The sequence below is a fragment of the Aythya marila genome (genome assembly GCF_965140915.1).
Source record: "Aythya marila genome assembly, chromosome: 2".
Classification (NCBI taxonomy): Eukaryota; Metazoa; Chordata; class Aves; order Anseriformes; family Anatidae; genus Aythya; species Aythya marila.
The window spans coordinates 43,794,701-43,822,503 of NC_139043.1; the positions used below are offsets into that span (position 1 = coordinate 43,794,701).

At 38.9% G+C, this 27,803-nt stretch overlaps 1 protein-coding gene across 1 annotated transcript; it reads left to right on the forward strand.

Moving 5' to 3' along the window:
• On the forward strand, positions 1-27,787 carry CNOT10 (CCR4-NOT transcription complex subunit 10). Its single transcript, XM_082752109.1, has 19 exons — positions 1-137; positions 2,641-2,732; positions 4,872-5,033; positions 5,557-5,707; positions 6,373-6,518; positions 7,396-7,482; positions 8,186-8,269; positions 9,252-9,369; positions 11,186-11,335; positions 11,832-12,034; positions 13,589-13,710; positions 14,311-14,487; positions 15,970-16,050; positions 21,411-21,524; positions 22,884-23,014; positions 23,721-23,756; positions 23,849-23,976; positions 25,847-25,922; positions 27,500-27,787. The coding sequence occupies exons 1-19, from the start codon at positions 116-118 to the stop codon at positions 27,652-27,654; spliced, it is 2,235 nt and encodes a 744-aa protein (XP_082608235.1). The 5' UTR covers positions 1-115; the 3' UTR covers positions 27,655-27,787.
• Positions 27,788-27,803: the final 16 nt, after the last annotated feature.

Genomic DNA, 27,803 nt, shown 5'->3' on the forward strand with positions numbered 1-27,803 from the left:
GGTCCGGGCGGCGGAAAGTAGTCCCGGAGAGCGGCGCGGATCCCGGCGAGGACCGGGAGCATCCTCGGCAGCCCCGGCCCGGTAACCCGCCTCGGCCCGCACGGCGGCGGCGGGGATGGCGGCGGACAAGGCCGCGGGTGAGCGGGTGCGGGGGGAGCCCGGGCCGTTCCGCGGCGGAGGGATACGGTCGGCGCGGTGTATGGCAGAGGGCGGAAGGTGTCCTTCCGCGGGTGGCTGAGGGGGCAGGGGCCGGGCGGGGGGGGAGGGTTCGGTGCCGTGCCCCAGCTCTGAGGGAAAATGGCTCTGGTGGAGCCGGGCTGGGGTAACACGACGGGCTCCTTGAGCAGCCCAACCTCTGACCTAACGCTAGCAGTCCCCACTAAACCATATCCCTAAGCTCTACATCTAAACGTCTTTTGAAGACCTCCAGGGATGGTGACTCCACCACTTCCCTGGGCAGCCTGTTCCAGTGCCTCACAACCCTTTCAGTGAAGAAGTTCTTCCTAACATCTAACCTAAAACTCCCCTGGCTCAACTTAAGCCCATTCCCCCTCGTCCTGTCACCAGGCACGTGGGAGAACAGGCCAACCCCCACCTCGCTACAGCCTCCCTTGAGGTACCCATAGAGAGCGATAAGGTCGCCCCTGAGCCTCCTCTTCTCCAGGCTGAACAAGCCCAGCTCCCTCAGCCGCTCCTCACAGGACTTTTTATTTTTATTTTTAAACATATGATCAGATTTAGAGGCATGATAAGACGTGTTTGTAGACCCGTCCTGATTTTTCCCTAGGAGGTGCACCAAGCAGCATTTAAAGCACTAAGTGCCACTTTCTGTTAGGCAGCTACCAGTCTTGGTTTATCTTTCACTTGAGACATTTCAGTTCAGGACTCAGGCCTCCGTAAGCCCGCTATCACTGGCAGTGCTTTGCTCGATGAGCTTTTATAGGGTGGTACCAATGGGCAACACTGGTTTGGATGGCGCTCCTGAGAGGTAAACAAGGAACACAAGGAACCTCTTGACTAGACCGAGCCTCATCAACTTCAAAGCTTCTGGCTTCTCAAGTCTTTGCGTTGTCTTTACTTGCACTAGCATAATCTTGAAGGCCTGCTGAGCAAGTAAAGCAGATAACATGTCTGTTAGCACAAAAGTTGGAGGCAAAACCTGTTTGTTTATTCACCGCTGTCCTTGAAAGGCGACAGGTTTTTGTTCAGCTGTCCAGCCGTAAGGATTTAGATCTTTAGATGTTTAGCTTGAGGAGAAGTGCTTCTTGTTCCTTTTCTCTTTGGCTGTGGGTAAACCAGGGCATCCCAAAAGTTTTCTGGGCTTTTCTGACTTTCTTTTTTTTTTCTGTTCTGCCTCTCCCCTCTAAGGAAGAGGCAGCACAAGTGGCATCGGTAACTGCATGATGTGCAGTTGATTTTGTAGCAGGTGTGTACGGTTCTGTAACACCCTAAGGAGCCATCCCTCCTGAGTGCTGAAATTGCTGAACCCCAAAGTTTGTCTAAATCACGGTGTTTGCTTTGTAACTAGCTGGTGAAAGATTGTTGGGGTTTTAGTATCTCATCTTCTCTGGCGTCTTGATGCAGGATGAAGGCTATGGTTCATGTGGAAGTGTATTGTTGTGTGGGGTGATGGAAGGGATCTTGCTGTCCTCCCAGCAACAAGCACAAACCATGAATCGATTATTAACTCTGTTTTATTCCTACCCTGGATGTTTATAGTCTATGCTTCAAAAACATTAAGTGATTTAACTCGTGCTGAAACGTAGGAAGTATTTCTAGAACTACTGCTTCCAGATACAAGCGAGTCTGGTGTGGTGACTGTTTTTTTTTTTCCTCCAGTAGTTTATGTTCAGTAAAAGGCAGGGACTGGCTGTTATTTTCAGCTGCTCTAACATGGAACATCTGTGCTGTAGTTCAGTGCAACTTCACTGAACTCTTCATTACATGATGTCAAAAGAGTTCAGCGAGATTCCTTCCCGACCAGTAAGCTCAACAGTGCCCAACAAGTAAAAAACACATTAGAAATTTTATTTAAAATGAATTGAAGACCATTAAAATGAAAACCTTATTCTATGACTGTGTAAGTGCTCAGAGGGGCCACCATCATAAATTCTACATGCTGTTCTTCTTGTTTTAACCTGGAAAAGATAAATAGAACTGGAGAAGGTGCTGGGGAAAGAAGTGTGAGAAAGATGCAAATTAAACCATGGCTGCTCACCTTAGAAGAGAGATGGGTCACTGAAAGACCTGCGAGATCAGGACTGAGGCAGCTTATAGGCAACATTTCCTTATGGCATCTTGCTGTGTAATCACTGGATAGCATTTGATCTTCCCTACAGATTTTTATGTAAATAAAGTCTATTTCTAGTGTGTGATTGCAGCTTTTAAGATAAATCTAAAATGTGTGCATATCAAGTTAGCTTGCGGGACTTTGGTTATCGACTGAGAGCACGGTAACGTAGTTGGGATTGTTGGATAACTGGAGATGTTTTAGTGAAGTTGGGACAGAGAGCTGCAGTTATATGGAGTGTTATTCCTGCTGGCAGGTGGATCTTGAGAACCAGCAGAAACAATATTTGTAGGCTGAATAGCTTTTATCACATATACAGACTTTTTTGTAATCATCTGTCCACTTTACAGATCAAGGTACTGAGAAACATGAAGGAGCAGGTACTTCAGGGATTACTGATCAGGAGAAGGAGCTGTCGAGCAGTGCACTACAAGCTTTTCTGGTAAGACAAAGTCAAACCCATCCTTCTAACTTACCACATAACTGCTAAACTTTTGGATACGTTAAATAGATTTCAGGTAAAAAGTTAAATACTGCTTTTTGAAATTCCTGATTGTGTGTTTTACTCGTTACTACTTTTATTTTTTCCTTTTTTTCTTTTTTGCTACATCAAGTTCATGTAGTTCATCCTTAAACTGACTACAGCTGATGTCTTGAGTTTCTTGTTCAATTTTTCTTTTTCAATACTTTTTTGCCGTTTGACATTTGATCCTGAGAACTGAAGGTATAGGAAAGGGTTGCCTGTTTTCCAGCTTACCCACAGATACCTAAAATACTTCTGATCTGTTGACAGCTTCAGCTTTAGTCTTATCCTGGTCCAATGCACCTTGTTTATCTCATGATCTTTCCCTTGCTTTGAGAGCTTTGTAAGCTCTGTAAGTGTGATGCTCTGAGGAGGTGACAGATGGGAGCAGAATTAATAATGTGCCTTATTTGTCAGTTTTGCTTTGTAAAGTGATTGCTCTAGGTATCCTTGTGGACTGTCTTGCATGCTATGTTATCATGTTGCACTTGTAATTTCTGTCTTGAGAGAATTACTATAAAACACATGTATGTTATATTCTAGATCCTAACTAATGGAGTAGAGTAAAAGGACAAGAGAAAAAACACCACAAAATAAGCTGAGCATTTAAGGGTTCAAGGTGTTCAGAGTCAAAGCATGTTTAGAAGCGTTGTGGCTGTGAAGTGAAAGCAGCTCTTGTTGAAGAGGAGCTCTGAGCGAGAACAAGTGAAGAAAACCCTTGGGAGGTGGCTGTCTCACTCACAGAGCCTGCCAGCAGTTGAGCTGTAAATCCCTATGTTTATGTATCTTTGCAATAGGAAGTCCAAGGTGTTGATACAGAGTTGTGGGAATACTTTGTGTCAATATCCTGCTACATGTCGCCACAAATTGTGTAACTGTGCTGTCCTAGTAGATTGAAGGGACAGGACAGGGTGCTTCTCTTTTAAGAATAGCTGCAGAATGGCTGCTTTTTTGGGAAGAACAAAAGGCTGGGTTTCTCCTGAAGGACCAGGGAGGGTTTCTCTGCAGTGGAGGTGCCCTCAGCAGAGTGAGTTAGGTGCACAGAAGCAGCTCACTGTAACAGCACTTAGAAAAGCAGGAGAAAATGTCAGTGGAGAGTGGTGGTGGTACTCAAAAGACAGTTTTGGATTGTGAAATGTTGACAGAGCTGGAAATGATCCTGTGTATCTGACTGCCCAGATGGGAAGTAAACCTGATCTGGAAGAGGTGAAGGTGATCATTTATGTATATGAGTCAAACTTTAGAAAGCAAAGAGCTACTTAGGTTTGACTTAGTTGAAAGACTCTGGAGTTCTTTCACCACTCAATGTGACTAAATTCTTACTGCCCAAAGGAGACTTAAAATACAGAAAAGACTAAAACTGAAATAGGTTATGTGTTTCTGAAGCCCTTAAAAATAATTTGCCTATTCCTGGGGTCAAAGAAAGGGATGTCTTCATTAAATCACATCTCAGGAGCGTTACGCTTGGGTCGTGGTTTCACTTAAGCATGTGTAGGTCCCCAAATGTTTGAATACTTCATTCAACAGCTAAAATGTATACGTATATACATGTAAACCTGTCCTGGGAAAGTGACTTGCCCCTCTTTTGCCAGCCTGTCTTAAGCAGACTTCAACAGGCTAAATCATAATTTTCCTCACTTCATCTGGAATGAATGTAAAAAGGATGTGCTAAGACTTAGATAAACAGCTGCAGCTGTTCAATGCACACATGATGGGGAAAGATTAAGAAAACAGAGTAAATAATCTCAAAACTTACTATGATGAAGTATCAGAATAATGATTTTCATAGAAACATCTATGTTAACTAATCCATTGTCTTCCTCTACATTTTTTTTCAGGTTTTCTTACAACCTCAGCTTTTTGCCTTGCTTCTCATACCTATTAATCTGAATAAAAAATGAATTATGTGTGTGGCTGTTTAGCTTTAGTTCACTCCCTGTTGATAAAGGAAATGTTGCATTTGTAGACTTATACAGAGGATACTTTCATTACAGCTTACAAAGTCCAAACTAACAAGTTAATATCTTCTAATACCTTTCTGATATGTGCCATTTCTAGGCTGGAAATTATGATGCTTGTTTGCAACACCTAAATACCCTTCAAGACATAAACAAAGATGACTACAAAATAACACTGAATACTGCTGTTGCGGAGTTCTGTAAAAGTAACCAGACTACAACAGACAATTTGAGGCAAACCCTTAACCAGCTGAAGAACCAGGTAATGCAAACGTATTGATGTGAAAGGTGACATTTGAGTACTATTAATGGTGATGGGATCTTCACTATTGAAATAGAAAGAAAAGTTCTGCCCCTTCTCCCCTTGATTTGATAAATGAATAGAAAAGTAAAGTTACTTTAAAACCTTTGAGTCTCTTTAATCATTTAAGACACTGCTTTTATAGTTTTCAGTTACTGTTGAAATTGATTTGGACCTTAAGCGTTCCAGAGGTTAACTGTAGTAAGAACTGCTATGTTCTTAGAATAGATGGTTTCTTAGCCTGAAAGTCTAACTACTCTCATATAACATAAAAAGCTGAAATGTTACTTTACTACTCAGCTGAAGGTTTTCTATTTCAATATAAATCTTTCACTGCATATGTGTTGAACAACAGTGAAGTTTATTAGCTTATAACTCTGACCTCTCTTCAGATGAATTAATACCTTTGGATTCTTTTTGTAAAATATTTGACACTTTAAAATCGTAAATATGGAAAGTTTGATGAAACTTTTTTTTTTTACAGGTTCACTCTGCTGTTGAAGAAATGGATGGTTTAGATGATGTTGAAAATAGTATGCTTTATTACAATCAAGCTGTTATTTTGTACCATCTGCGTCAGTACACTGAAGCTATATCAGTTGGAGAGAAGCTGTACCAGTTTATAGAGCCTTTCGGTGTGTAGACAGAAGAGTTTTCTTCACGCAGTAACAAGAACGAGTAAATGATCTTTCTGTAGTTACCAGAAAAGTGATTTGTAACTGCCTTATTAAAAAAAAAAAAGGAAAAAAATGATAGGCTTAGGAATGAAGAATATGCTTTATTTAAATCAAGGACAACATTTGAGTTTGGGATGTGGAAGGTATTTCAGAGATATTTAGCAGACAAATAATAGTGAAACTGAAGTGGATATTTGACAACTTTAAGAGGTATTTATGAAGTGACAAGTCTGAAGCATATGTTGTGTGTGGGTCTCAATAAATCTAGTACGTGTTAGTGCTTCTCTTTCAATGCCTCCCAGTTCTTGGGTTACCTATTGGGAACTACTCAGTGAAGCCAGAAATGCAGAGATGTATTTGTATGGAATCCTCTTAAGTCCTATGGGATTCTGTGTAGGCACATGGCTCCATCTGTTTAGACATTGGATCTTTGGTGCTGATTAACTTACACCAATTCTCAAAGTCTAAGTACATGTTAAGCCATAGTCTCTGCTTCCATACTAACATCATTTGAATTAATTCGTTTTTTGTGTTTATGTACTTATCCATGGTATGTAGGAGTCTGCTTTGTTTTTTTTTCTTACACAATTGTAAAGTCACTTCTGCTTCTTTGCTTTATACAGAAGAGAAGTTTGCACAAGCTGTGTGCTTCTTGCTTGTGGACTTGTACCTGCTAACTTACCAAGCTGAGAAAGCCTTGCATCTGCTTGCTGTTCTGGAAAAAATGATTTCACAGGGCAATAATAACAGCAAGAATGGAAAAAACGAGGTAAGCTTAAAATCATATGAATGCTGCTGCCTCTTTATCAGAGGCATGTTTTTACTGAATCAAAAATTAGTCTTTTAAAGTAGTTCAGAATTTTGGAACTGTTAGAACATCTGTAACTTCAGAAAATGTACACATATTAAGTGTGTACAGCAGTTGCATATTCCTTCCATTCCACCCTTTTCTCTTACTGCTAAGGAGCTAAGAGACATCTCTGAAGTCAGAGACTTGCAATAGCAAGACAGTTGTCTTCGGTGTCAAATATACTTAGTTTTTCTTATGTGTCTTGGATTATGACCATGTGAGACCCCTGAGTTTGAAAGGAAAATCAATATCAGAGGAATTGAAACTGTGTGTCATCATGTGTGAAATCAAGCATCTGTTTGATATAGTTCCTGAAAGTATTAGGTATAATTTCAAACAAAATCTTTGGTGTGTGTCTTTTAGAAAAGATAATAGAATGAATGATGGCTTAGAAGTGAAAAGAGGACACTTTTTTGCCTTTTCCCATTGATGTCATACTTGCATTTATTTTAAAGTATGCAATAATTCTGTTGGAGATAATATGAAAGAGAGAACCTAGAATGTGCATATCATCCTCCTGGGTAGGAGAATTCTTGAAAGATCTCAATGCCATAGCGGCCTAACACTACTGTTAACATGGAACTACGTGCTTCATAGGCTGGCATGGTCATTCTTGGATTTTGATCACAAAGCTCAAGTCACAATATTTAGTGGGATATGTTTTTTTTAATTATCATTAAATAACTATTTTTCTTCCTCATAAGTGATTAAAAATAGCTGAAGAAGGAATCTGTAGACTGAATGTTAAAAGTGAATACTATTAATGATTTCTTTTTTTTTTTTTCATTTGACACAGTCAGGGAATAATACTAATAAAGACTCCTCTAATCAAAAAGCTGAAAGTGGAGCTTTAATAGAAGTTGCTAAATCTAAGATACATCAGGTAGGTGTCTACGTGTGATTTATACAAGAGTATCAGTTCAGTCTTTCTTAAAATTGAGTACCACCTGCATAAAATCCAGTTCAGCATGAATTGTGATGCTATCCTTGAATTTCATCTTGTAAAAGAAAAGAATAGGTTTATCTAACTCTCCTTTACTAAGATACATGTACAGGAGAAACTGACAACCTAAAAAATCCCAATGTCAGATCCTGCATCTTTATCATATCTTTGTTAAACTGTAGTTAGCTCTGTTGATTTTTTATCAGTTTGCTGATAAAACAGTCTAAAACAGCTAAGGCTTTTTTTCATGGTACTGTTCTGTGGAAAAATACGTGAAGAAACAAAATGCTTCTCTGTCATCTTTTGCTTCCTGGTATTGTCAGTCGAGCAGGTAAATATCTGGAATTAAAAAGCTCGGTTACTTTAGTCAGTCTCATTTTAACTGCTAGTATCTCAGCATTTGAATATAGAGTTGCTGATGACCATTGAACAAAACACAGTTCTGCTTCTTGTAAATACAAAGCCTATAAACTTGCTGGTACTCTGAATAGAATTTCTTCCTTGGAAGGGCTTTTTGAGCAACTTTTTCTTGCCTATTTTTAAAATGTATGTAGAATGTTTTGTAACAGATCTCTAGCTATGGTTCATCTTCCAAGCCTGTATAAGTTACTCTTTTTAATTTACAAATTTAATGTTTTAACAGTATAAGGTGAGAGCCTATATCCAGATGAAGTCACTAAAAGCATGCAAAAGGGAGATCAAGTCTGTTATGAATACAGCTGGAAACGTAAGTATTCTTAAAGTTCTTGTTTCTGCAATCTAGGTCTGTCCCCTCTTTTAAAGCTGAATTTACTAACTTGTTTTACAAGGAAGATGTTCTTGAGAATGGATGTCTGAAATAATAATGTATATTGTCATTTGGGCTTGTATGATCATTTCTGTAAGTGTAATTAATGTAGGATTTTCTTATTTACATTGTTTTCAGTTGTGCAGAAAATTGCTGTTTATTTTTAATGACAGGAAAAGAAGTGAAGCTATATAATAAACAGGTCAAGTTTGGTTTATAATTTAAGCAATGCAAAACAAGTGTTAGTTTACTATAAATGCTTTGGGAAATAAAGTCTTCTGATGTCACTGATTTCAGTTCCTTAATAACAGATTAATTTTGGGGTACTCAGTGTCTTGTTTTTTATATTTGATGAAGTTTTTTGGAGGCTTATCTCTTGCTAGAAAGCAGTTTCTTTTTTTACGTAGGAGTTCTCAACTCAGAATTACGTCCAACATCCCAGATATATTCTACATTAACTGAGGAGCAGGGAGTAGGAGGAGAGCACTTCCCTTTTGTTGCCAGTCTCAACAGCTGCTAGTTTGACAGAAAGCTTTCTGCATCATGATGTCTGTGGCAGACCAGGAAAATCACAGCCCAGGAGGAAGTTGTTGAACTCCGCAGGGAGGGAAGCATGGGGAGGAGTGTACTAGAAGACAGGTTGGAGAAAGATCCTCTTAAAAGGGAGATTCTCTGCACTTGGCCATTGCAATGACAGAGTTCTGTAGCATAATATTTGGTTTTAGAGCAGTAACAACAAAATCTATATAGATTTATAGTTCAGCAGAGGTAAGTGTTTAACAAAGAAATGCTACTTCATGAAATCAGTAGGGCCTAAGTATCCTTAAAATGGCAGCAGGGGGCAAGCTGAGTGTGGAGTGATTTAACACTAGAAGTAGAAATTATAAAATGAGATAATTAACTATTGTTTTCTCCTTCACAGTCAGCTCCTTCTCTCTTTCTTAAGAGTAATTTTGAATATTTGAGGGGCAATTACCGTAAAGCAGTCAAACTTTTAAACAGTGCAAACATTGCTGAACATCCAGGCTTCATGAAAACAGGTAAAATAAAAAACCTTCATCCTGCAAGTACTTAAATGTGTGGTACGAATAGGGCTACTTGTTGATATTAATTTTAAGCATATTAATAAATTACTTAGAGGCAGGCTCTAAATGTCATGGGTTTATATCCTAGGTATGTTTTCAACTATATTGTTGCACTTCTGCACTTAACGCTGTTGTGGTTTTAATCAAATGTTCATTTAGTCAGTGGATTACATATCTGTGCATCATGTATTATGTATCTAAGGATTTTTGAAGGTGTAAATGTGATATTTGCAAGGCTTATATTCAGTTCTGTAGATCAAAACGTGAAACAAAAGGCAATGTTCTAGATCTAGAAATGAGATTTTTAGGTTATACCCAAAGATGAAATTATAGCAGTTATGGTACTTATCATGGGGAAAACTCAAATGTTTCATGAAGTGTTAAGGTTTGACTTCAGTCAAATGCCATTTCAAGTTACTTTTATATCTAGAAAGTATGTATGTGTACATGTGCACAGAAAGTATTTGTATGCTCTTAAAGTTATTTGTATAATAAAAACATATACATTGTATGTGTACACACAATGTATACTAATTTACTTAAGTATGTTTGAGATTTTTAGATGTCATCTATTAAAAAATCTGGAGAGAAAGCTGTCTTGTATTAATAGAGAGTGAGGGCTTCAAAAAATATGTAGCGTAAAGCTACTAAATATCTTTACTTCCATTTGGTTCAATGCTTTTTTTGTGATAGTTCTCTTAAAAGTCCTTTTAGCACAAGAAGTTACATATGTAATGTTGTTGCACAGGTTGCAATTAGATGATAGAAGTTGCAGAATTGGCCCTGGGTTTATCATAGGACTATAAAGTTTTCAAGAAAATTCTGTATTTGCAGATAAGTTTCATAATTTAGAAAAACATTCAAAATATTTGCAGTAATGCTTATTCTGGCATTAAATTTTGAGACTTTGGCATTTGCTGTAACTTACTTTTTGGCAATTCTTATGCTTAAAGTCTTTTCTATAGTTCAGCATTTTGTTAAAAATATAGGTATATTTTAAAATGACTATTTTGTGTAAGCAACAGTGGAATGTTCACTTAAGTCTCCCAAAATTATGGTTAAAATAATGTCAGGTTAATTTGTTTGTTTGGAAATCATCTGGGTTTTCACTGTTTTGATTTGTAGTGGTGTGGGTTTTTCTTTCTTTTTTTTTTTTTTTTCTTTTTAAACAATAGTAACACTGTAAAGCTTCAGTTACCAGCAGATAAGTCAAAAGTTTATTTTTCTGTCCTTTATTGTGTAGAAGGAGCTTCTTACAGTGTTATGTCAACATGATCTATTTAGGAAGGAGAGCGCATTTCCTGCTTGTAAGGTTAGCTTAACATGTTTGTTTGTTTTGTAAAATGTAGGTAGATAACGTCATTAAAGAATTTCCTTTTTACAAGAGCCATCTGTTAGAAAAAAAAAAATAGAAATGTTTATACACACTAAGCACTGAAAAAAATCAGATAAACTTACTTCAACTTGCAGTCTGTCAAATTGGCTTTATACCTGGGTGTCCTGAAACGTGGTGCATAAGATCTGAAGCTCTCTGGTTTCTTCCTTGTAGGTCAGTTTAGGTGAACTTTCCCAGAGAAATAGAATGATATACAGAAATGCAGATTATTAAAATACCTGAGACAGGGACATAACTGCATAATCCTTGAACATCTTGCTGAAGAACATATTTAATAAACTACCGTTATAATGCTAACCAATGAGTGGTGAAAGTGCTTTGTGGGTTCAGTGATGTTTTTCAGTTTATGAAAGTACTCCTTCGCTCTTCTTTCAGGTGAATGCTTAAGGTGCATGTTCTGGAACAATCTTGGCTGCATCCACTTTGCAATGGGAAAGCACAATTTAGGAATTTTTTACTTCAAAAAAGCCTTACAGGAAAATGATAATGCATGTGCGCAGCTAGGAACAGGTAGTTCAGATCCAGGTAAGACTTGCAAGAGATGAAAATGGGTGGTGGAAAAGGGATGGGCGAATGAAGAAAGTAAAAGCTTTCATTAATTGCCAACAAAATTCCTGTTCCATCTCTTTTGAAATGTTCCTTTTTCTTGTTTTCTTTGGCATGCCATGGGGCTAGGGCAATTATTTCTATCTTGTTTTTGGTCTTTGGTTTTGTCAGATCTCCCTGACTGATAGTCAAAGTTTCTGTGACACGATATGCATCAGTAAAGACTGGTACATTACCTGTGGTCCTGCTAACAGTAGATAGAAAATAAATACTATAAAGTTTTCTTGCTTTGATTACAGAGGGAGGCTAGTGAATTCTCTAATTAGAGTGATTTTTGTTGTTTGTTTTTGTTTTAATTTTTTGGGTGTTTCTCACAGCTTCCCTCCTACTTTTCCCTCTTGTCCCCCGCTACAAGAGGTCCACGGTATCAGCTCTCCTGAGCTGCACATCCAATATTACGTATCTTTTTCTGCAGGTAAAAAATTTTCAGGGAGGCCCATGTGTACGCTGCTGACCAACAAACGGTATGAGTTGCTCTACAACTGCGGAATTCAGCTCCTGCATATCGGGAGGCCTTTAGCTGCCTTCGAATGCCTGATTGAGGCAGTCCAGGTTTATCACTCAAACCCTCGCCTTTGGCTGAGGATAGCTGAATGCTGCATTGCTGCCAACAAGGGGGTAAGTGGCTTTGCAAATTCCTTATGTTTGGTTGTGGTTATGAAATACGTTGTCTTTGTGAACAGAGGAATTGAACTTTGAGACCCCTTCCAACCTGAGCCATTCTGTGATTCTTTCAGAAACTTTGCAAAGCTATTCGCAGCAGTTTTGTAGATTTACTTGTGCCCCCGTTTCGCAGATGCAACATCGAAGTTTAGAGAGCGTTGGGTCCAAAATGTCTTTGGTTTAAAAAAAAAAAAAAAAAAAAAAAAGCTAGGAACCTGTTTACAAGAACAGTGATTAGCAGTTCGGGACAAGGGAAGAAAGTTATGGGTAACTTCTTCACTTACTGTAGACCAACTAAAGCATTAGATCGTGTTAGGCACCTGGAGCTTAATGTTCTTCCTCCTACAGCTGTAACATTGTATGGTGTATCAGGGAGCATGAATTTGGGTAACAAAAGCAGCTTGACATTTCCCAAATTTGTAATCTTATGAGGTAGAAGTTAACTTTGGGTGCTGTTAATATTTAAAGACAAAAGGGAAGTGTTCTTAAATTACAAGATTTGCAACATGACAAGTGAGGCCTTAAAACCAATGGTTAAACAAATGTAATTTGACCTTGTAGCTCAATTTACAATATACCTTGATGTCTGGCTCTGGATTCATATTTATGCCCTGAACATCCTACAGAAAATTAATTTACTGAAGCAGATTTTTACTTGCTTTAGTATTGTAGTTTATAAGCTATAGACAGATGATTCCCTCACTGCATCTTTTTAATATTTGTTTTCAAGTTACTATTAACGTGATAATGGCATTTACCATAAAATATTTTTCTTTGGATTCTGATAACTTTTTCTGAAAAGTGACACCTATTTACTAGCATAAGTTTTCCTTACAACTGCAATTCTTTGTCACTAATTCTACTTACCAACAAAGTTGGCTTAGAGTTGTTTTCTTTCTGTTTATTCTTTTAAAATAAGTGTGGTGTGGAGTTGATTTTTGGGACTTATAATTAGTGTGTTAAATTCAGTTGATCTCCAGAATATCTGCATACACCAAAATCTGTTTAACAAGTTAATTCAATGTAACTTTGCATATGTTGTAGTTCAGCGTTGTGCTCCCCATGGAACAGTTTGAGAGCATTTTGAATGCTGTGTAATCAGGGTGAGAAGATGGCAAATCATAGTGACAATTCTGATGTTATTTGGCTGATCGTATGATTTTTTTGATATCCTAGCAATTCTTCTAATGCGACTTAATTCATTGTTCTTCTGCTTTCAAAACAGAGGAGAAACTAGGTCAGTAGGCTATCAGACAAGCTGTCAGAACTAATCTGTGAAAACACTGTGCAGTTAAATCCCTCTGCAACACAAAGGCAATAGAAAGTATCTGAATCTTCATGGTACTTAAATTTAAAACTGTACCCATATGGGGTGGGAAAAAAACCAAACTATTCTTGCATTGTAGTTGGGTTTGAATTCTTCCAGTTTTCACGTATTTTGCAAAGCTCTCATTCAACAGCCATAATATCTTAGTCCTCCTTTTCTTTCTTTTTTCCCTTCTTTTTTAGACTTCAGAACAAGAGACTAAAGGTCTTCCAAGCAAAAAGGGAATTGTGCAATCTATAGTAGGTCAAGGCTACCACCGTAAGATAGTCCTGGCGTCCCAGTCAATACAGAATGTTGTTTATAAGTAAGTATGCTTTCCGTGGGTCTTTATTTTATCATAGTTTTTTTAGGGGTACGTGTTTGTTCATCAGGACTCTTAAACTTTCATGGAATAATTGTGTGTTCATTTTGGAATTACTCATGTAGTGAAAAGAGGTGTGTTTAAAATGCTCGAGTCCTGCTTAAACATCATTTGGATGTCTCCTCTGTTATGGCCAGCAGAGGGCTTAATTGTGTATTTGTTGTAATTAAGAGTCATTAAAACTTAAAATTGATTTTTCTGAAATTTGCATTTCCAGTTAGCTAAATTTGTCTTTTTCTCACTTTAAAATATATATTTTTGGTAATCCACTCTAAAAAATTACAGGTGGAATCTAGTTCCTCTGTCATAAGACTTTAAGTAGTGAATTCAATCAAAACAAGAGAACTTCTTGTAATTGCCACGTAGTTGAACCTGCCTATGCTATTTGGATGTCATGGTATACTTTCCATACATAAGAATATCAGGGTGTATTTATCTTCATAAATAAAATTTGCTCTGCATCCAGGTCTTTCTGGAGCTCTGCTTTTCCTTTTAAATTTAGTAGGATTGGTACTCACCAGCTGTCTTCTGTGTCTCTTTCAGTGATGGGCAGTCTTCAGCAATACCTGTAGCCAGCATGGAATTTGCAGCGATTTGTCTAAGAAATGCCTTGCTGTTACTTCCAGAAGACCAGCAGGAGTCAAAGCAAGAAAATGGCTCTAAAACTAGTAATCAGCTAGGTGGAAATGCAGAAAACAGTGAAAGCAGTGAAGCTTGCAGGTAATCAGAATTTTGAATTACACCTTGAATTTAATTAATTTTAATATTTCAATATTTTTTGAATATAAAACTTGAGCTAACTTACCTGTTAAGCTTTATGCAGCCCATTGAAATGAAGCTCCTCTGACTTAAGCTCACAGGGCCCATTGGGGAGCAGCAATGAAAATAAAATGGTGGCCCTAACTCAGACAAGACCTACTTTTTGTTTGCTTTTTCTTTGCCTTTTCCTTGTAGAAGTAAGGAAATAAAAGCATGCTCTGGACAGGAAAATCCCTTACTACCTTCTGCTTTTGAAAGCAGATGCTTCTTCCACTTAAAGAATAAAAAAGAATCCCTCATGTCTCTCAGTGGTCCCTGCTAATTTCAAAATCTCCAGGCTCTTCTTGCATTTGTGTGTCACGTTCTGAAAGGTTCTAAAAGGGTTTGTTCCCTCTGACAAGGGACCCTCTGAGAGAGCAGTAAAAGATATAAGGCATTTGAAGAAAATCACACTAATTGAACAGGATAATTTTGAAGCAAATCCCACTAATTGAACAGGCTGGCTATTGGGCAGATTCCTCTCATTCACAATACATCTGTGAATATTTTCAGTGGTTACAGGTATTTTTACAATCTATCTTTAGCAAAGGCGTCACATGAAGTACCTTCACTACAACAGTGTCAAGTTCCCTTCAGTGCTGTTGTTTGAAGGTCTAATTTGGAATTATCTTACCTGTTTGTAACAGACACGAAACTGTACTTCAGTGGAAAAAGCTCCGCTTGTTAAATGGCTGGAACTCATTTTCAATTCAGATTGTTTGATCTGTTCATAAACCATCTCTCTGCCAAGGTGCCACTGTTAACCTTCTCTTTCCATTTTTTATTCTGGAAGGAGGTTGTCTATCAGCTTACTGGGGAGTGAAATTGCCTATGTTTAAAAATAGAGTGAATATTTGGCCCCCAAACAAACCCCAAGCCTAATTTTAAGATAGTGTTGTTGTTTTTTTTAAGGGGTGTATTTTGACATAATAAAAATAAAGGGTAGCTAGAAATCTAATGGAAGATGTACTTTGTGGGTTTTTTCTTTATAGAATATGTATGTAACTAATCACAGAGGTGTCTAGGACAGCAGCTAGTTTACTGCTTTTCTTACTGGTTGAAGGAGAAGGTTACAAATGCAGTAAGTTCTGCATCTCCAGAGCTTAAAGTTCTTGTACTACAAGGAACTTCAAAAATAACTCAAGGCTGTGGAAAGTGACATGTGTTGTTTGGTGTGTCAGTCAAATCTTTCCCAGTATATGCCCCCATTTTTCCTTATCCTAACTATTTGATAGCAGCATTTGCCTCAATTTTTACATAGCTTCATTTTCCTGTTTTTTTTTTTAGGCTATAGAATTTTTGCAGTCCTTTAAAATGAAGTGAATAAATATCAATGCTTGTTATGCTGAGATCTTAAATTATTTGCAGTTACTCCTTCTAATTAATATACTGGTTTTATTCTAGCAATAAAAGTCATGAAGGGGATAAATTCATTGCAGCTCCACCTTCTTCGCCTTTGAAGAAACAGGAATTAGAAAATTTAAGGCAAGTAAATAACAAAGAATATTCACAACTAAATGAGACCCCTCTTAATCTGTGCTGTGATTCTGGGGTCATTGCTAGCTTTTTCATTTTTTAATGGTGTGGCACTTGCAGTATAGCATTGTAGTTGTTGATATAAGGATGACTATTTTGTTTACATGCACATGCTTCCTTTCCTCAAGGCTTTGAGTCACAACAAGTAGAAACTGCAGAATTTCAAATCAGATTATAGTTACGTTTGCGTTTGATCCCACTATTATAGGCTTGCCATTAAATATCTGGTAAAACCAAAAAATCCAGATCTATAAATGACAAAGCTAAAAATCTGACAATGGCTCTTCTGACTAGCAGAAGAGGGGAAAATTACAGTATAGTACCTTTACCTTTTAAAGATTTGGTAAGGCTGGTTTGTGAAGTCAGCCCACAATATTACATTCTTCAGTGGCAAATTCTTGCTGAGTGGAACAAAAAATCAAAGTGGTAAAAGCAGCTATACTGCTTTCAAGTCAGAGTGGTGCTCTTAAAGAAGCTGAATCAAAAGCTGACTTTTTTTTGTGGAATTAGGTAAGATATTAAACAAAACTATGCATTTAATTGAAGAAATAATTAAAATCTATTTAAATAATCCTGTTGGTAACTTTATTTCCTTTACTGTAACATATAAGACAGGATTTCAAAGGCCATTTCTAGAGTAGGGTTTAAGTTTTATGTTGGTGTGTGTGGGGAGAAGAGATAGGATGTAGGGGTGGGGTGTTGCTGTTTGGTTGTTTTTTTTTTTTTCTTCTCATCTGGACTAGGGATGAAACCTTTAATAATCCACCCTTCCCCTTAGTTTATTCACTTTCTGCCTTATCCCAACCATGGCTTAGACTAAAACCTTTTTATTTTTAATTAACTTACTATTATCACTTTTTCATATGTGACTTGGCTTTTAAAGTAATAAATACCCTAGGAATACTTTTAATACTATCCCAGTTACTGAATAGTAAGTGATGGTAGCTGTTAGGTTGCTTTTACACCTTTTCAGATGTTTTGGTTCTAAATAAAGCTTTTCTCTGAGTGATAATGAATTACTGTGAGATGATTCTTGGCTTGTCAGATCTCATGTATTCTTTGTCTCAGTTTTGACTTTGCATTTTGGAAGAGATACTTAAAGAGAGCAAGGAATCTTGCACTAAATATTTGCACAAGTATCTGCAGTTTGGAGTTTTTATCTTCCTAGAATTGATTCAACATTATTTGGCCAGGTCTTATTTTATAATCTAGATTTTATCATCTATAATATTGCATAATTTTCAGTTCAGATAACCTAGTTTTCTCTGGACTCTTCACAGCTCTTTTTTTCTTTGATTGCTGCAGTACTGTAGAAACAATTGAAAATAGATTTAAGACAAATGCGAGCCTGACAACAGGTTACAGGGCTAATTAGACAAAAGAAGCCTAAGCTAGTGTACTTGGCTTTGCTTTTGTAGCAGGCTACTAATATGTAAATGCTTCCACTGTTCCCAGTGTGATAGACAATTTGTGCTGCAACTTGATTGTTGTTTGAAGCCTTAAATTTCTTGGTATTGTAGTGCAAACAACCATTTTGTCATGTAGTTTCTTTTCACAGTTTAAACTGTTACTGCATGTTATATAAAATTCCTTCTGTCCCGGGTGACAATGAACTGATGGCAAAACAGAAAAATCCCTTTCAGCAGGTAGCCTTCCCACATGAAACAAATCCATAGTTTGCGCAGAATAGAAGGAAAAGTTGCCTTTGTCCTGGCATTTGACTTCCTTACCATGGAAGAACATGAATAAAACTTGGCTGCAGTGTTTTTGTATTCCCAAAGATCTTTGAAATACTTATTTGGAGAAACATAGACAACCAAACACAATAAATTGTCCAAATGAGTATTGTGTTGTCTGAAATCTCTTTATATTTCCCCAATTAGATCATCATATACTGAAATGTTAATGGCATTGTTCAGGTGGTTGCTAGCCCACTGAGAATCTCTTAGTATAAAGCTTGCACCACCTCTTAAAAAAGAAATCTGTTGTAAGTTTCCATTATGGACAAAGCATACAGTAATTTCCCACTTAAACTCGTGAGTAACACTTTGTTCCAGCCTAACCCCAGGTAACCTGCGGTTTATAATGACCACTGTAACCTTTACTTTGCTGCCTTGTGTATAGCAAATCTACTTGTATTTGTTTAAAGGCAATTTAGCAGTAGTCTGTGAGGAGACATTACTGAGACCTTGATTATTTATTCTGCAGTGATGCAAGAGGATACTCCTTGAAATAGAAGGCAGTGGATTAAAAACAGTGGTGTGGTGTGATTTTGTGTTTTTTTTTTTTTTCCTCTCCTGACTTGAAAATGTGGTTGCCACATGTCAAAATCACACGGTGTCACATCGTGGTTTTCTTAACTGCATAGTCTTTTCTTTCACAATCAGCTGTTATCTACTGATGAAACCTGACAGCCTGTCAGGAAAAACCTACCAGTTTAGCAAGAACTATGCTGCTTCTGGTAAAGAATGTCATGTAGAGAAAGGAAAAGCATTGATCTTTTTTCTTTTTCAATACTTGCTTTGACTGCTGGTTAAATCCATGAGACTGGACATCCTTAGAGTGTAACTGCTAAAACCATTCCTAGGTTTCTGCAGATGGCTATGAAAATGTGGTAGGCTCAAATGTTAACGTATTACTGTTGGCTTGCTCACTGAGGAGCTAAGTGAGAAAGTTAAAATCCATGTCCAGTCAGGGAACATTAAAAGAGATACTGAAATGGCGAGGATTATTCTGAGGAGTAGAATAATTTTTCCCCTTGCTGACAATCACTGGATTGAGAAGTCTCCATTGCTTCTGGTACCGACATGGAGAATTTAAATGTTTGGGATTTTTTTTTATGATTTTGTACAGTTGAACATCCTAATACGAGTTTAAAATGACTGACTGTGCCCCTAAATGACTCTTAAAAATTAAAAATGGACTCTAAACCAAGCTTAAGTGTTGGGCGTATTGTTTGCTACTTGTGTGCAAATTAGTTGGACAGACTTTTCAGGTTAGCGATGCTCTCCAACTGTTTTAGAGAAGCCATTCTTATGCCTTCATGGTAAGTTTTGAAGGAGTGGATTTGCCCTGGTTAGCCTTTTTTCCAGTGGAATGAGCTACACTGAGCACATAGGTTAGGTTGTACAACCCCTCAGTCAGTGTGGGCTGACAAATCTCGTTGCCTAAACCTACCCAGGAGGTTGTTTGACATAATCTGGCAGTTTAAAAAAACATTTTTCTTTTTCCTAGTGCAAAGGCAGTTTTATTTAGGGAACGGAGGGGCTCAGTAATGCTGGAAGTCTCCAGTGCTTAAAGACGACCTGCGGAGTTTTGTCAGAATCCCGACCGGGGTGAAAAACTAGTTTGGCTTTTCCCTTGTGGTGCAATTCTTCTGCTCTGATTAGCTGTCAGATCTCCTGAGCGTTTGGTTTGGCTGGTTCAACAATGAATCCAAGCGTTGCACGGAGGAAAACGTGGATGTTTTCTTCAGAGGACTTCTGCTGAAGGATCTCTTTGAGGTCTTGAAGGGCTTAACAGGCCCTGAATCCTTCGGGCAGAGGAATAGGTTTCCATCTAGTCGGACCCATCTGCTGTGTGACCGGAGCATGCCTGTTGTTTGGATTTATGCTTTCAAAAAGCAAAAAACAGTTTTAAAATGCTGTGGTGAACAGAAGGCTTGTATTGACTTACAGGGTAGGAGCACCCAACTCTGCAGGCCTTGACTCGTGTGTAAAGGTATTTAGCATCTCTGCTCGTTGAAAAGTTGCTCTTCCTTGAGGTCTAGAAGAAAAGAAGCTGGTTAGAAGCAGGCCATTATTTCAGGGATTTTTTTCCCCCCCCCCATTTCCCTTCCCCTCCCCACAGCCACAACCTTTCAGAAATATTTTCGGTCGGGGACTTGAGCCGGGGGAAGCTTTCCTCTCTTTCTTGAAAGCTTTTGTATGTGCTCAGATTTGATGTGACATCTGGGCATGGTAAAGAGGAAGTGGGGGGTAGGGGGGAAACACTGGCGAGGTTTCTTATCCTGCTTGTGCATAATTAAAGAGCATGCCTCCTGGGAACCGGGAATAAAGGCACCCCAGGCCCTGCCGTGAATTACATGACTTACTGCTGGACTCAGAGTGGGCTTGACAGTTGCCAGAAGGTTGGCGGGGTAATAGCCCACCTCCTGGCAGGAGAGTCGAAGGCTCTGCTTGCATCTCTCCCAACGTGAGACCTCGCTAAGAGGATCCCCTCTCCCTTCCCCGGAGGAGAAAGGAGTCCGTGCTCACAGCAAGGCAAAGCAGGCCCAGGTTTGTGCCCCCAGGGAGGACGAGGGGGCCTGCACTCACCAGGCTGGGGCAGGGACATGGAGGGGAGTTATTACCAACTGGCAAGCTTGGCTTAATGCAGGCATGCTGACGTGGGGTTCTTGTGTGAAGATGGAAAATGAGTCATTCAGATTGCCTTACAAGAGCTGTCAGAGATTTTTGTGTTTTTGGAAACCCATCAAAGTCTGTGACAGCAACAAAAATGCCACATAGCAGATCAGGCTCTTGGCAGAGGATTACAACCCTCAGCGTAACACAGAACTGGAAACAACAAAACTCCCTACGGTTTGGTCTCCTTGTGTACAAATGTTGTAAAATAGAAGAGTGAAATATTGTTACAACTTAATTGACTGCAACAAGGCAGCTGTAGTTCAAGGTGATTTATAGGATTGGGAGTTACAGAAATCTGTTACCCGTTGTTGCAGGAAGAGGGGGAGGGCAGAGAAATGTGAATGAAAACCCAGGTTTTAAAGAATAAAAAGAGGGTGGAAAAGTCCATGAGAAAAATGTCATGTGTGGTGAGGTCCATCAGTTATTAATGGTCAAAACTTCAAAATGGTACTGTGTTATTTTTGGGGGTATGACTATATCTTAGTAATTCCAAATATTTTTCCTTGAATGTGAAATAACTTCAAGTAAGAACGGAATGTATGGATGCTGTATGGCTGTTAAATTTTATATGTACTTAAACATTTGTGTATGAGCAGTTAATATCTTAAACTGTTTGTGTTGTATATGAAGTTTCTTTATTGCTTTTATCCTATATAAATAATGTCTGAAATGTAGTATGAAAACAGAAGTTATTCATAGTAGGATCAGAATCATTTTAAAGATTACAAACTGTTCTGTTTGTTCCTGCTTCTTTTTATACTCTAAGAAATGTTAAATGTCTTTAACAAATGTTCAGCAAATCCAGATAAAGGATAAAATTTACAGCTGCATTTGAAATCCCAGAATTTTCTGTTTAACATATTGGTTCCCTCCTTTTTTTCTGCCTTTTTTTTTTCTCTCCAGGTGCTCAATACTTGCCTGTAGTGCTTACGTGGCTCTGGCTTTGGGTGATAACCTCATGGCACTGAATCACGCAGATAAACTCCTTCAGCAACCAAAGCTGTCAGGGTCTCTTAAGTAAGTCTGACATGACCGTTTCTTCTTTCTCAGCCCTGCTTTTTGCTGGAGAGTTCTGAGTTGAAGCTTCCCATGTCTGTAGCTGCTTGCCCATTCTGTATCTGATGCAAAGAATTGCTTGGCGTGCTCCTGTTCTTATTGAAGCTCTGACTAAATGTTCATTGACACGCAGGAACGTGAGTCCCCTTGTTTGTGTGAATTCAGTGTAATTCAGAACCGATTGCTGCTCTTGTTGCTCTTTGTTGATCTTCAGCTGCAGTTCCCCTTCAGTGCAGGACTGTCAGATCTCTGTCCTGGCTCACTGTGGGCAGCACCTACTTGTGTTGGCACAGCACAGGGGGCAGGAGTAAGCAGCTAGGTGCAGACAACTGCCCGAGCCAGCATGCAGCTGAAAACTCACTTAGCAAACTACCACCTCAGAGGGGTGGGTTTGCTCAAACAGCAGGGCACCAGACCTTGGATGTGCAGGATTGTCACTTCACATCTTGCTGTTGCTCATAGAATTTCCATTCTTTAATTTCTGTTCTTCAGTTCTAACTTGGCTTTTATCTTTTTGGAAAGATGCACAAACCTCTTTCTGTTTGTGCTCACCAATTCTGATGCGCCTCTGCAAATCCAAAAAAAGGGAGCTCTGGCCCCGTCCTTCTGACCTTGTTTGTGCATTGAGTTCCTGTGTATGACAGGAATTGAATAAAATATACACAAGGCTATTACGGTACTAATGACATTTGGCAAAACTGGTAAAGTACAAGCAGAGAGCAAGCTAACTTGTGTTTATGGATGCTGGCAGCATTCGCTAAAATTGTCCGCGTCAATTAACATCTCTGGCTCCCATGCTTCAAACTACAGTAGAAGCTCATCTTTTTGTGCAATCTTTATAAAAGCAAGATTTTAGAGGATTTGCCAGGTAACACATAATTTTCTAAAGGCAGTGTTACTGCTATGTAATGCAAGAAATTCAAGGTATTTTACAGAATTAGTTTAACTTTTTATTGAATGTGAAGTCACTTTAACACCTCAAATTTTAGGTGTATCGATATTATGGGGGAGTTTTTGTAACCATTTCTGTTTTTTAATTCTTTGAGATGAAGCCATACTGAGTACTGTCTGTCTAGAATGGCTGTTCCTGTGCATGAATTAGTTGGCATTACTCATGTACAGAATTTTTTGGAACACTGGGGTGTAAAAAGCAGATGTCAGAAAGGGGAATTACGCAAGCAAGCTTACTTCATGCGTGTGTATTAAGCAGTCGTTGTCATGTGCTGAAGTTAAAAACTGAATTAATTTTGTCTTGTGTAAGAACAGTGAATTTTGGGGGTTGTTATGCTGACATTTGTACCTGACCCTTTTCTCTTGTAGGTTTCTTGGGCATTTGTATGCAGCAGAAGCTCTCATCTCTCTAGACAGAATATCTGATGCCATCACTCACTTGAACCCTGAGAACGTCACTGATGTTTCCCTCGGGATCTCTTCAAACGAACAGGATCAAGGTTAGTGAATCCACACTTGATTAGAACTGGTCGTGTTCTCGGCTGCTTTCTTGCTGTAACATTGTGTATAAATATGATGACGATTAGGATCACTTGTTTTAAGATGCAAGATTGTTTGGGGTTGGTCTGTTCCTCCAGGCTTTAGTTCCTGCTTTGATTTTGTTTTGTCTTTTGCATGCCCGTCCTTCCTTTGGCATGTCTAATTCTGTAATATAAATAGAACCGTATATTGTAGTGGTAAGCATAATGTTGTAAAATTCCTTTTGTTAACTTCTGCTTCGTAGTTTCTCCTCCTTTTTTTTTAATCTCTAAGCCAGGGCTTGTGTAAGAGGTAGGAGCAGGGAGAATGTAATCTGTATCTTGCAGTGCTTCCAGTTGGGAGTGTGTAGTCTGTGACAAAAATACTTCAAGAGCCCACCTGCATAATTAAGACTACAGCAGCTCTGATTTCAGTCAGATGACTGCAGTTTACACTTCATTGTTCCTACTTGCAAATCTAAAAGTTCTTAGGGAAACAAAACATTAACTATGGGAACGTGTAGCTTAAATTTAGAAAGCAAACTGATATGTTCTCCCTCTGCAATGTCAGACCGTGAAGGAAGAAGCAAATTTGTATCTGTTGACCTGTAACTATAATTTTTTTTAAATGAGCTTTAAAAAAAAGCTCAGAGAAAATGATATCTTTGTGTCTGTTTTTACTTTGTAGGGTCTGACAAAGGAGAGAATGAGGCAATGGAATCTTGTAAGTACCAGCCAGCATATTCAGCAGAGTACAGGAACTTATTTGGGCAGCTCTGAATAAAGGTTTTAAAAAAATATTTTCTTCAATTGCAGCTGGCAAGCAGACCCCCCAGTGCTATCCCAGTTCGGTCACATCTGCACGAACAATGATGTTGTTCAACCTCGGAAGTGCTTACTGCTTGAGGAGTGAATATGACAAAGCTCGAAAGTGTCTCCATCAGGTATGAAAAACAAATCTGAAGGCAGCTCTAGGGACAAATGTATGTCCTTCAAAGTGCCAGGTAGATCACAGCAAATCCTGGTGATTTCACAGCTCAACATTTATATGTGGGCTTTGCTGAGATGGCAGCTCTGTTCTGTCTTAATGAACCAACCTCTATTTGTAACATGAAGGAATTCCAAAGTTACTACTTGTAAATAGTTCAGTACTATTTTTAAGGATTTCTTTTCGATTGTGTCAAAACAGTGGAAGATGACTAGGAAGCCATTTTTCTAATTTTTTAACAGTCCAGTAGTAATTGTTATATCCTACAGGAGAAGGTTCTTTAGGGCCTTGCATTTCCTTGTCTTTGATCAGTTAACTCACCATCTAAGCTGTGAAATTTAGGGCTGAGAGAACAGCTACAATCTGCTGGACGTCTGGTTCTTGCCTGCCTGGTCTCCTGGTAAGATCAGGTCGGTTAGGGGCTGCTCACTCCCCTTCTTTCAGTAGAACAGACACAAGTTACTACTGGATGCTGAATTTGAACTGTGTAGACCATTTTCTCTTGAGCAGGTCCAGTGGATGGCTGGACCAGCCCGTATTTTAGCTTGTTGAATAATTGGTTTCTCCTCGGGGAGCATCTCCACCATCTGCTTCTTGTAGAAGGATGCAGATACCAGGTACCACTGCCAGGTAGCCCTGTAGCAAATGATTATCTTGCACCTCTTTCTGATCAGGAATCAGTCCTGTTAGCGTCTCATGTTTTGTGCAGATCTGTCCTCTCTTTCTCAGGAAATGGGTTGATCTCAAACACAATTTACTTCTACAAATGTATAGAGACAAATATGCATTTTTCGTGCCCTCTGGATTGGGCCCTTATAGAAAAAGATAAAATTTCAGGGTTCAGTCTTACTGTCATCACAGGAGTCATCCTTGTACTAGGATTATCGAGTGTTCACATTTGATAAATAATTGAAAACAGTAAGTTTCAGAGGTAGGGACAAATTCTTTATTATTTGTCATTTTTCTTGCTGCTCATGGCTGGGCTTTGCCCTGCAGTACCAAACCATACACCAACATGATGCTGATATCCAGTGACCTGGGAAGAGGGAAGGCAAAGGATAAGGAGAAAAATAGCATTTTCCTTTGAAGGGCCTGGTAGCTCACTTTCACCTTGTTATATTCTCCTCCCTTTCCCAGTGAAGTTTCAGGGAGCCCTTCTGTTTGAACCGAAGGGAAGGAGCAGCAGTCTGGTACTTGGCATGACTCCCGACAGAGAAGCTGGTGAGGCAGAAAGCAGAGACTTGTCTGGGGCCTGCTGGAGGCAGTTCTGCAGGGCTGTGTTGTTCCAAAGGCTCTCAGCTTCGGACACATCTCAGCTGGAGCACAGGGACTTAGCTGCAAGCCAAAGGAAATCAAGGGCATGTACCTGGCATGCAGGAGATCAAGAGTAGGGAAGTCAGATCTGGAGCTAATACAGAAAACAGCATCACTGACTTCATAGATGAAAAAACGTACATATTTGCTTGTGATGATCCTTGTTAACTTCGTATTCTGAACTTCGGAGCAATGGAGGTTACCTTCACCCATCATCTCAGCAGGAAATCGCAGTCAATTGGCCCAAGAATGACAGACTCGTATTGACATAAGCATACAGCAGATGGTGCTGCTAATTAGTGTGAAACAATCTTGCAAGGCAGACAGTCTTTCAATCTCTCCTTGCATGCATGAATCTAACTGTGTGTATTAGTTTGAAAAATCTTGCCCTACAGATTGTTATGTGGTTTTGTCAGCTAAGATGATGTTAATGGTCTTGTCAAGAGGCATTTTTTGAGCTGGATACTTCTCTTAAGCACTCTTTCTCCCCTCTCACCTTCTTTTTCCATAAGGCTGCTTCATTGATCCACCCCAAAGAGATCCCTCCAGAGGCTATTCTGCTGGCTGTATATCTTGAACTACAGAATGGTAAATATTACTCTTCTTCCAATATTAAAATGCTGATTTAATACATAGAATGAATATGTAATGTTGAGTGTAATGTTTGGTATTTATAATACCTTAGGTCTTTCCCTGGAGTTCACAATTAACACAGGGAAAGGATTAGAACACATTTGTAAAGTTGTGAAATGTTCTGTCAATCTAGCTTTGGGATGCATGGGGAAGAACAGTTGCCATCTTTCCTGATCTTTAGAGTTGTGCCAGCATTTTGAAGGACACCCTTTAGGCCCTATCTCCGTTCTTACACTGCCATGGATCTATGTGTCTGTACCCTCATTTCTATAGAGCAATTATTTGCAAATGTGTGGGGGTTTTATAACTTCATAGTCGTAAACTGTTTTGACAGAAGGCAGTTTATCTTAGTTGGCTGGCAATTCCTGCTGTTAAACCTGTAAAGCACACGTGTATAAGAGCAGGACTGCAGTAAACACCTGACGTTCTAAACATGCGTCTTCTGAGCTGAAATCTCCCATACTTTGTCCAGAAATCAGCAGTCTTGAATAGGCCCAGTAAAACCTGTGATGAGGTTTATACTATAAGAGAGCTTTAAAGGTTTTACAGTAAAAGAAAACTCAAATCCAAGTTCCCAAAGAAGCTACGTCAAAGGCTGTGCAGCAAGTACTCTATGACGCAAAGCTTGTACTATTGGTAACTCTTCCAAAACCCATTCTTTTCATGAAAATTCAGTGAACCTTCAAAAAAAAACAAAAAACCTACAAAATGGGAAAACGTACTTGGATTCTGCAGTGTGAGCAGATTGAATCAGCATACTCGTTTTCCTTTCATTACAGGGAAGCAGAGGTCGTGACTTTTTTTATTCTGAAATTAAGTTTTCCTTGCAAAGATATTTCCAAAATTCCAATTTAGAAACACTTTGTGCAACAAAGAAGCACAGAACAGAAGAGAGTACCAAAGGGGCTAAAGCTGTGTTTTGTTCTAAGAATGGCAAGAAAAAGCCACTTCTCTTCTGAAACTAAAACATTAATGAAAGTAAAATATTTGGTAAGAGGAAAAATGTTCTTTTCAGAACTTAACAGGTTTCCTCCTACAATTATATAGGTTTAATTTTTAACAAAGAGCTCCTTTTCCAAGTACATAGATATTTAGTTGATGGGCCATGCATACAATTGGGAAAAAAAAACATGTTTTTTTTCCTTTTAAAAACAGATTTTACATATATTCTTAACACTTGCATTCCTGTTCCTTAGTGTGACGTTGTGAGGGCATTCTGTGTGAGAACCTCTCTGCCCTAGCTGTGGGAGTGAGAAGAGGTGCCTCCAGGAGTTCAGCAGGGGCTCTGGCACCTTCCAGCTCCGAGATTAAAGCTTGATGTCTTCAGCTGAGCAGAGGTGGAATCGAGTACTAGGAGTCCAGACTTACTTCTGTTAGTGTTTTTAATGGCTGTGTCCTTCAGCGAATAGGAAGCTTGCTTTTGTACATGGTCTAGCAAGGAAATGATGCCAGGGCTTAGGCATCACTGTTGACGCAAAGGAGCTGAAAAGTCATACAAAGCTCTTACAACTCTTTTTATTTTTGCATTGCAGGTAACACTCAGCTGGCGTTGCAGATCATCAAGAGAAACCAGCTTCTCCCCTCTGTGAAAACACTCTCTGACATGCGGAAGAAGCCCGTTTTTCAGCCAGTCCATTCAATCCAGCCCATTCAGATGCCCGCTTTCACCACTGTTCAAAGGAAGTGAGGGTTTTGAGTGAGCTTGCTGCTGCCCTTTCTATGAGGGCTTGGGATTTTGTATATTTTTTTAACTTAGGACACCTGCATACCCGGGGTTGCTGGAGTGTGTTCATTTCTGTAAATTTTTAATAAAACACCTAAATGCCTCTAGTCATG

Coding starts and splice junctions, on each gene's coding strand:
- CNOT10 (XM_082752109.1), top strand. CDS start 116: ATGGCGGCGGACAAGGCCGCGG. Junction 9,370..11,185: donor TCCAGGCTTCATGAAAACAG/GTAAAATAAAAA, acceptor CTCTTCTTTCAG/GTGAATGCTTAAGGTGCATG. Junction 23,977..25,846: donor CTCGAAAGTGTCTCCATCAG/GTATGAAAAACA, acceptor TTTTTCCATAAG/GCTGCTTCATTGATCCACCC.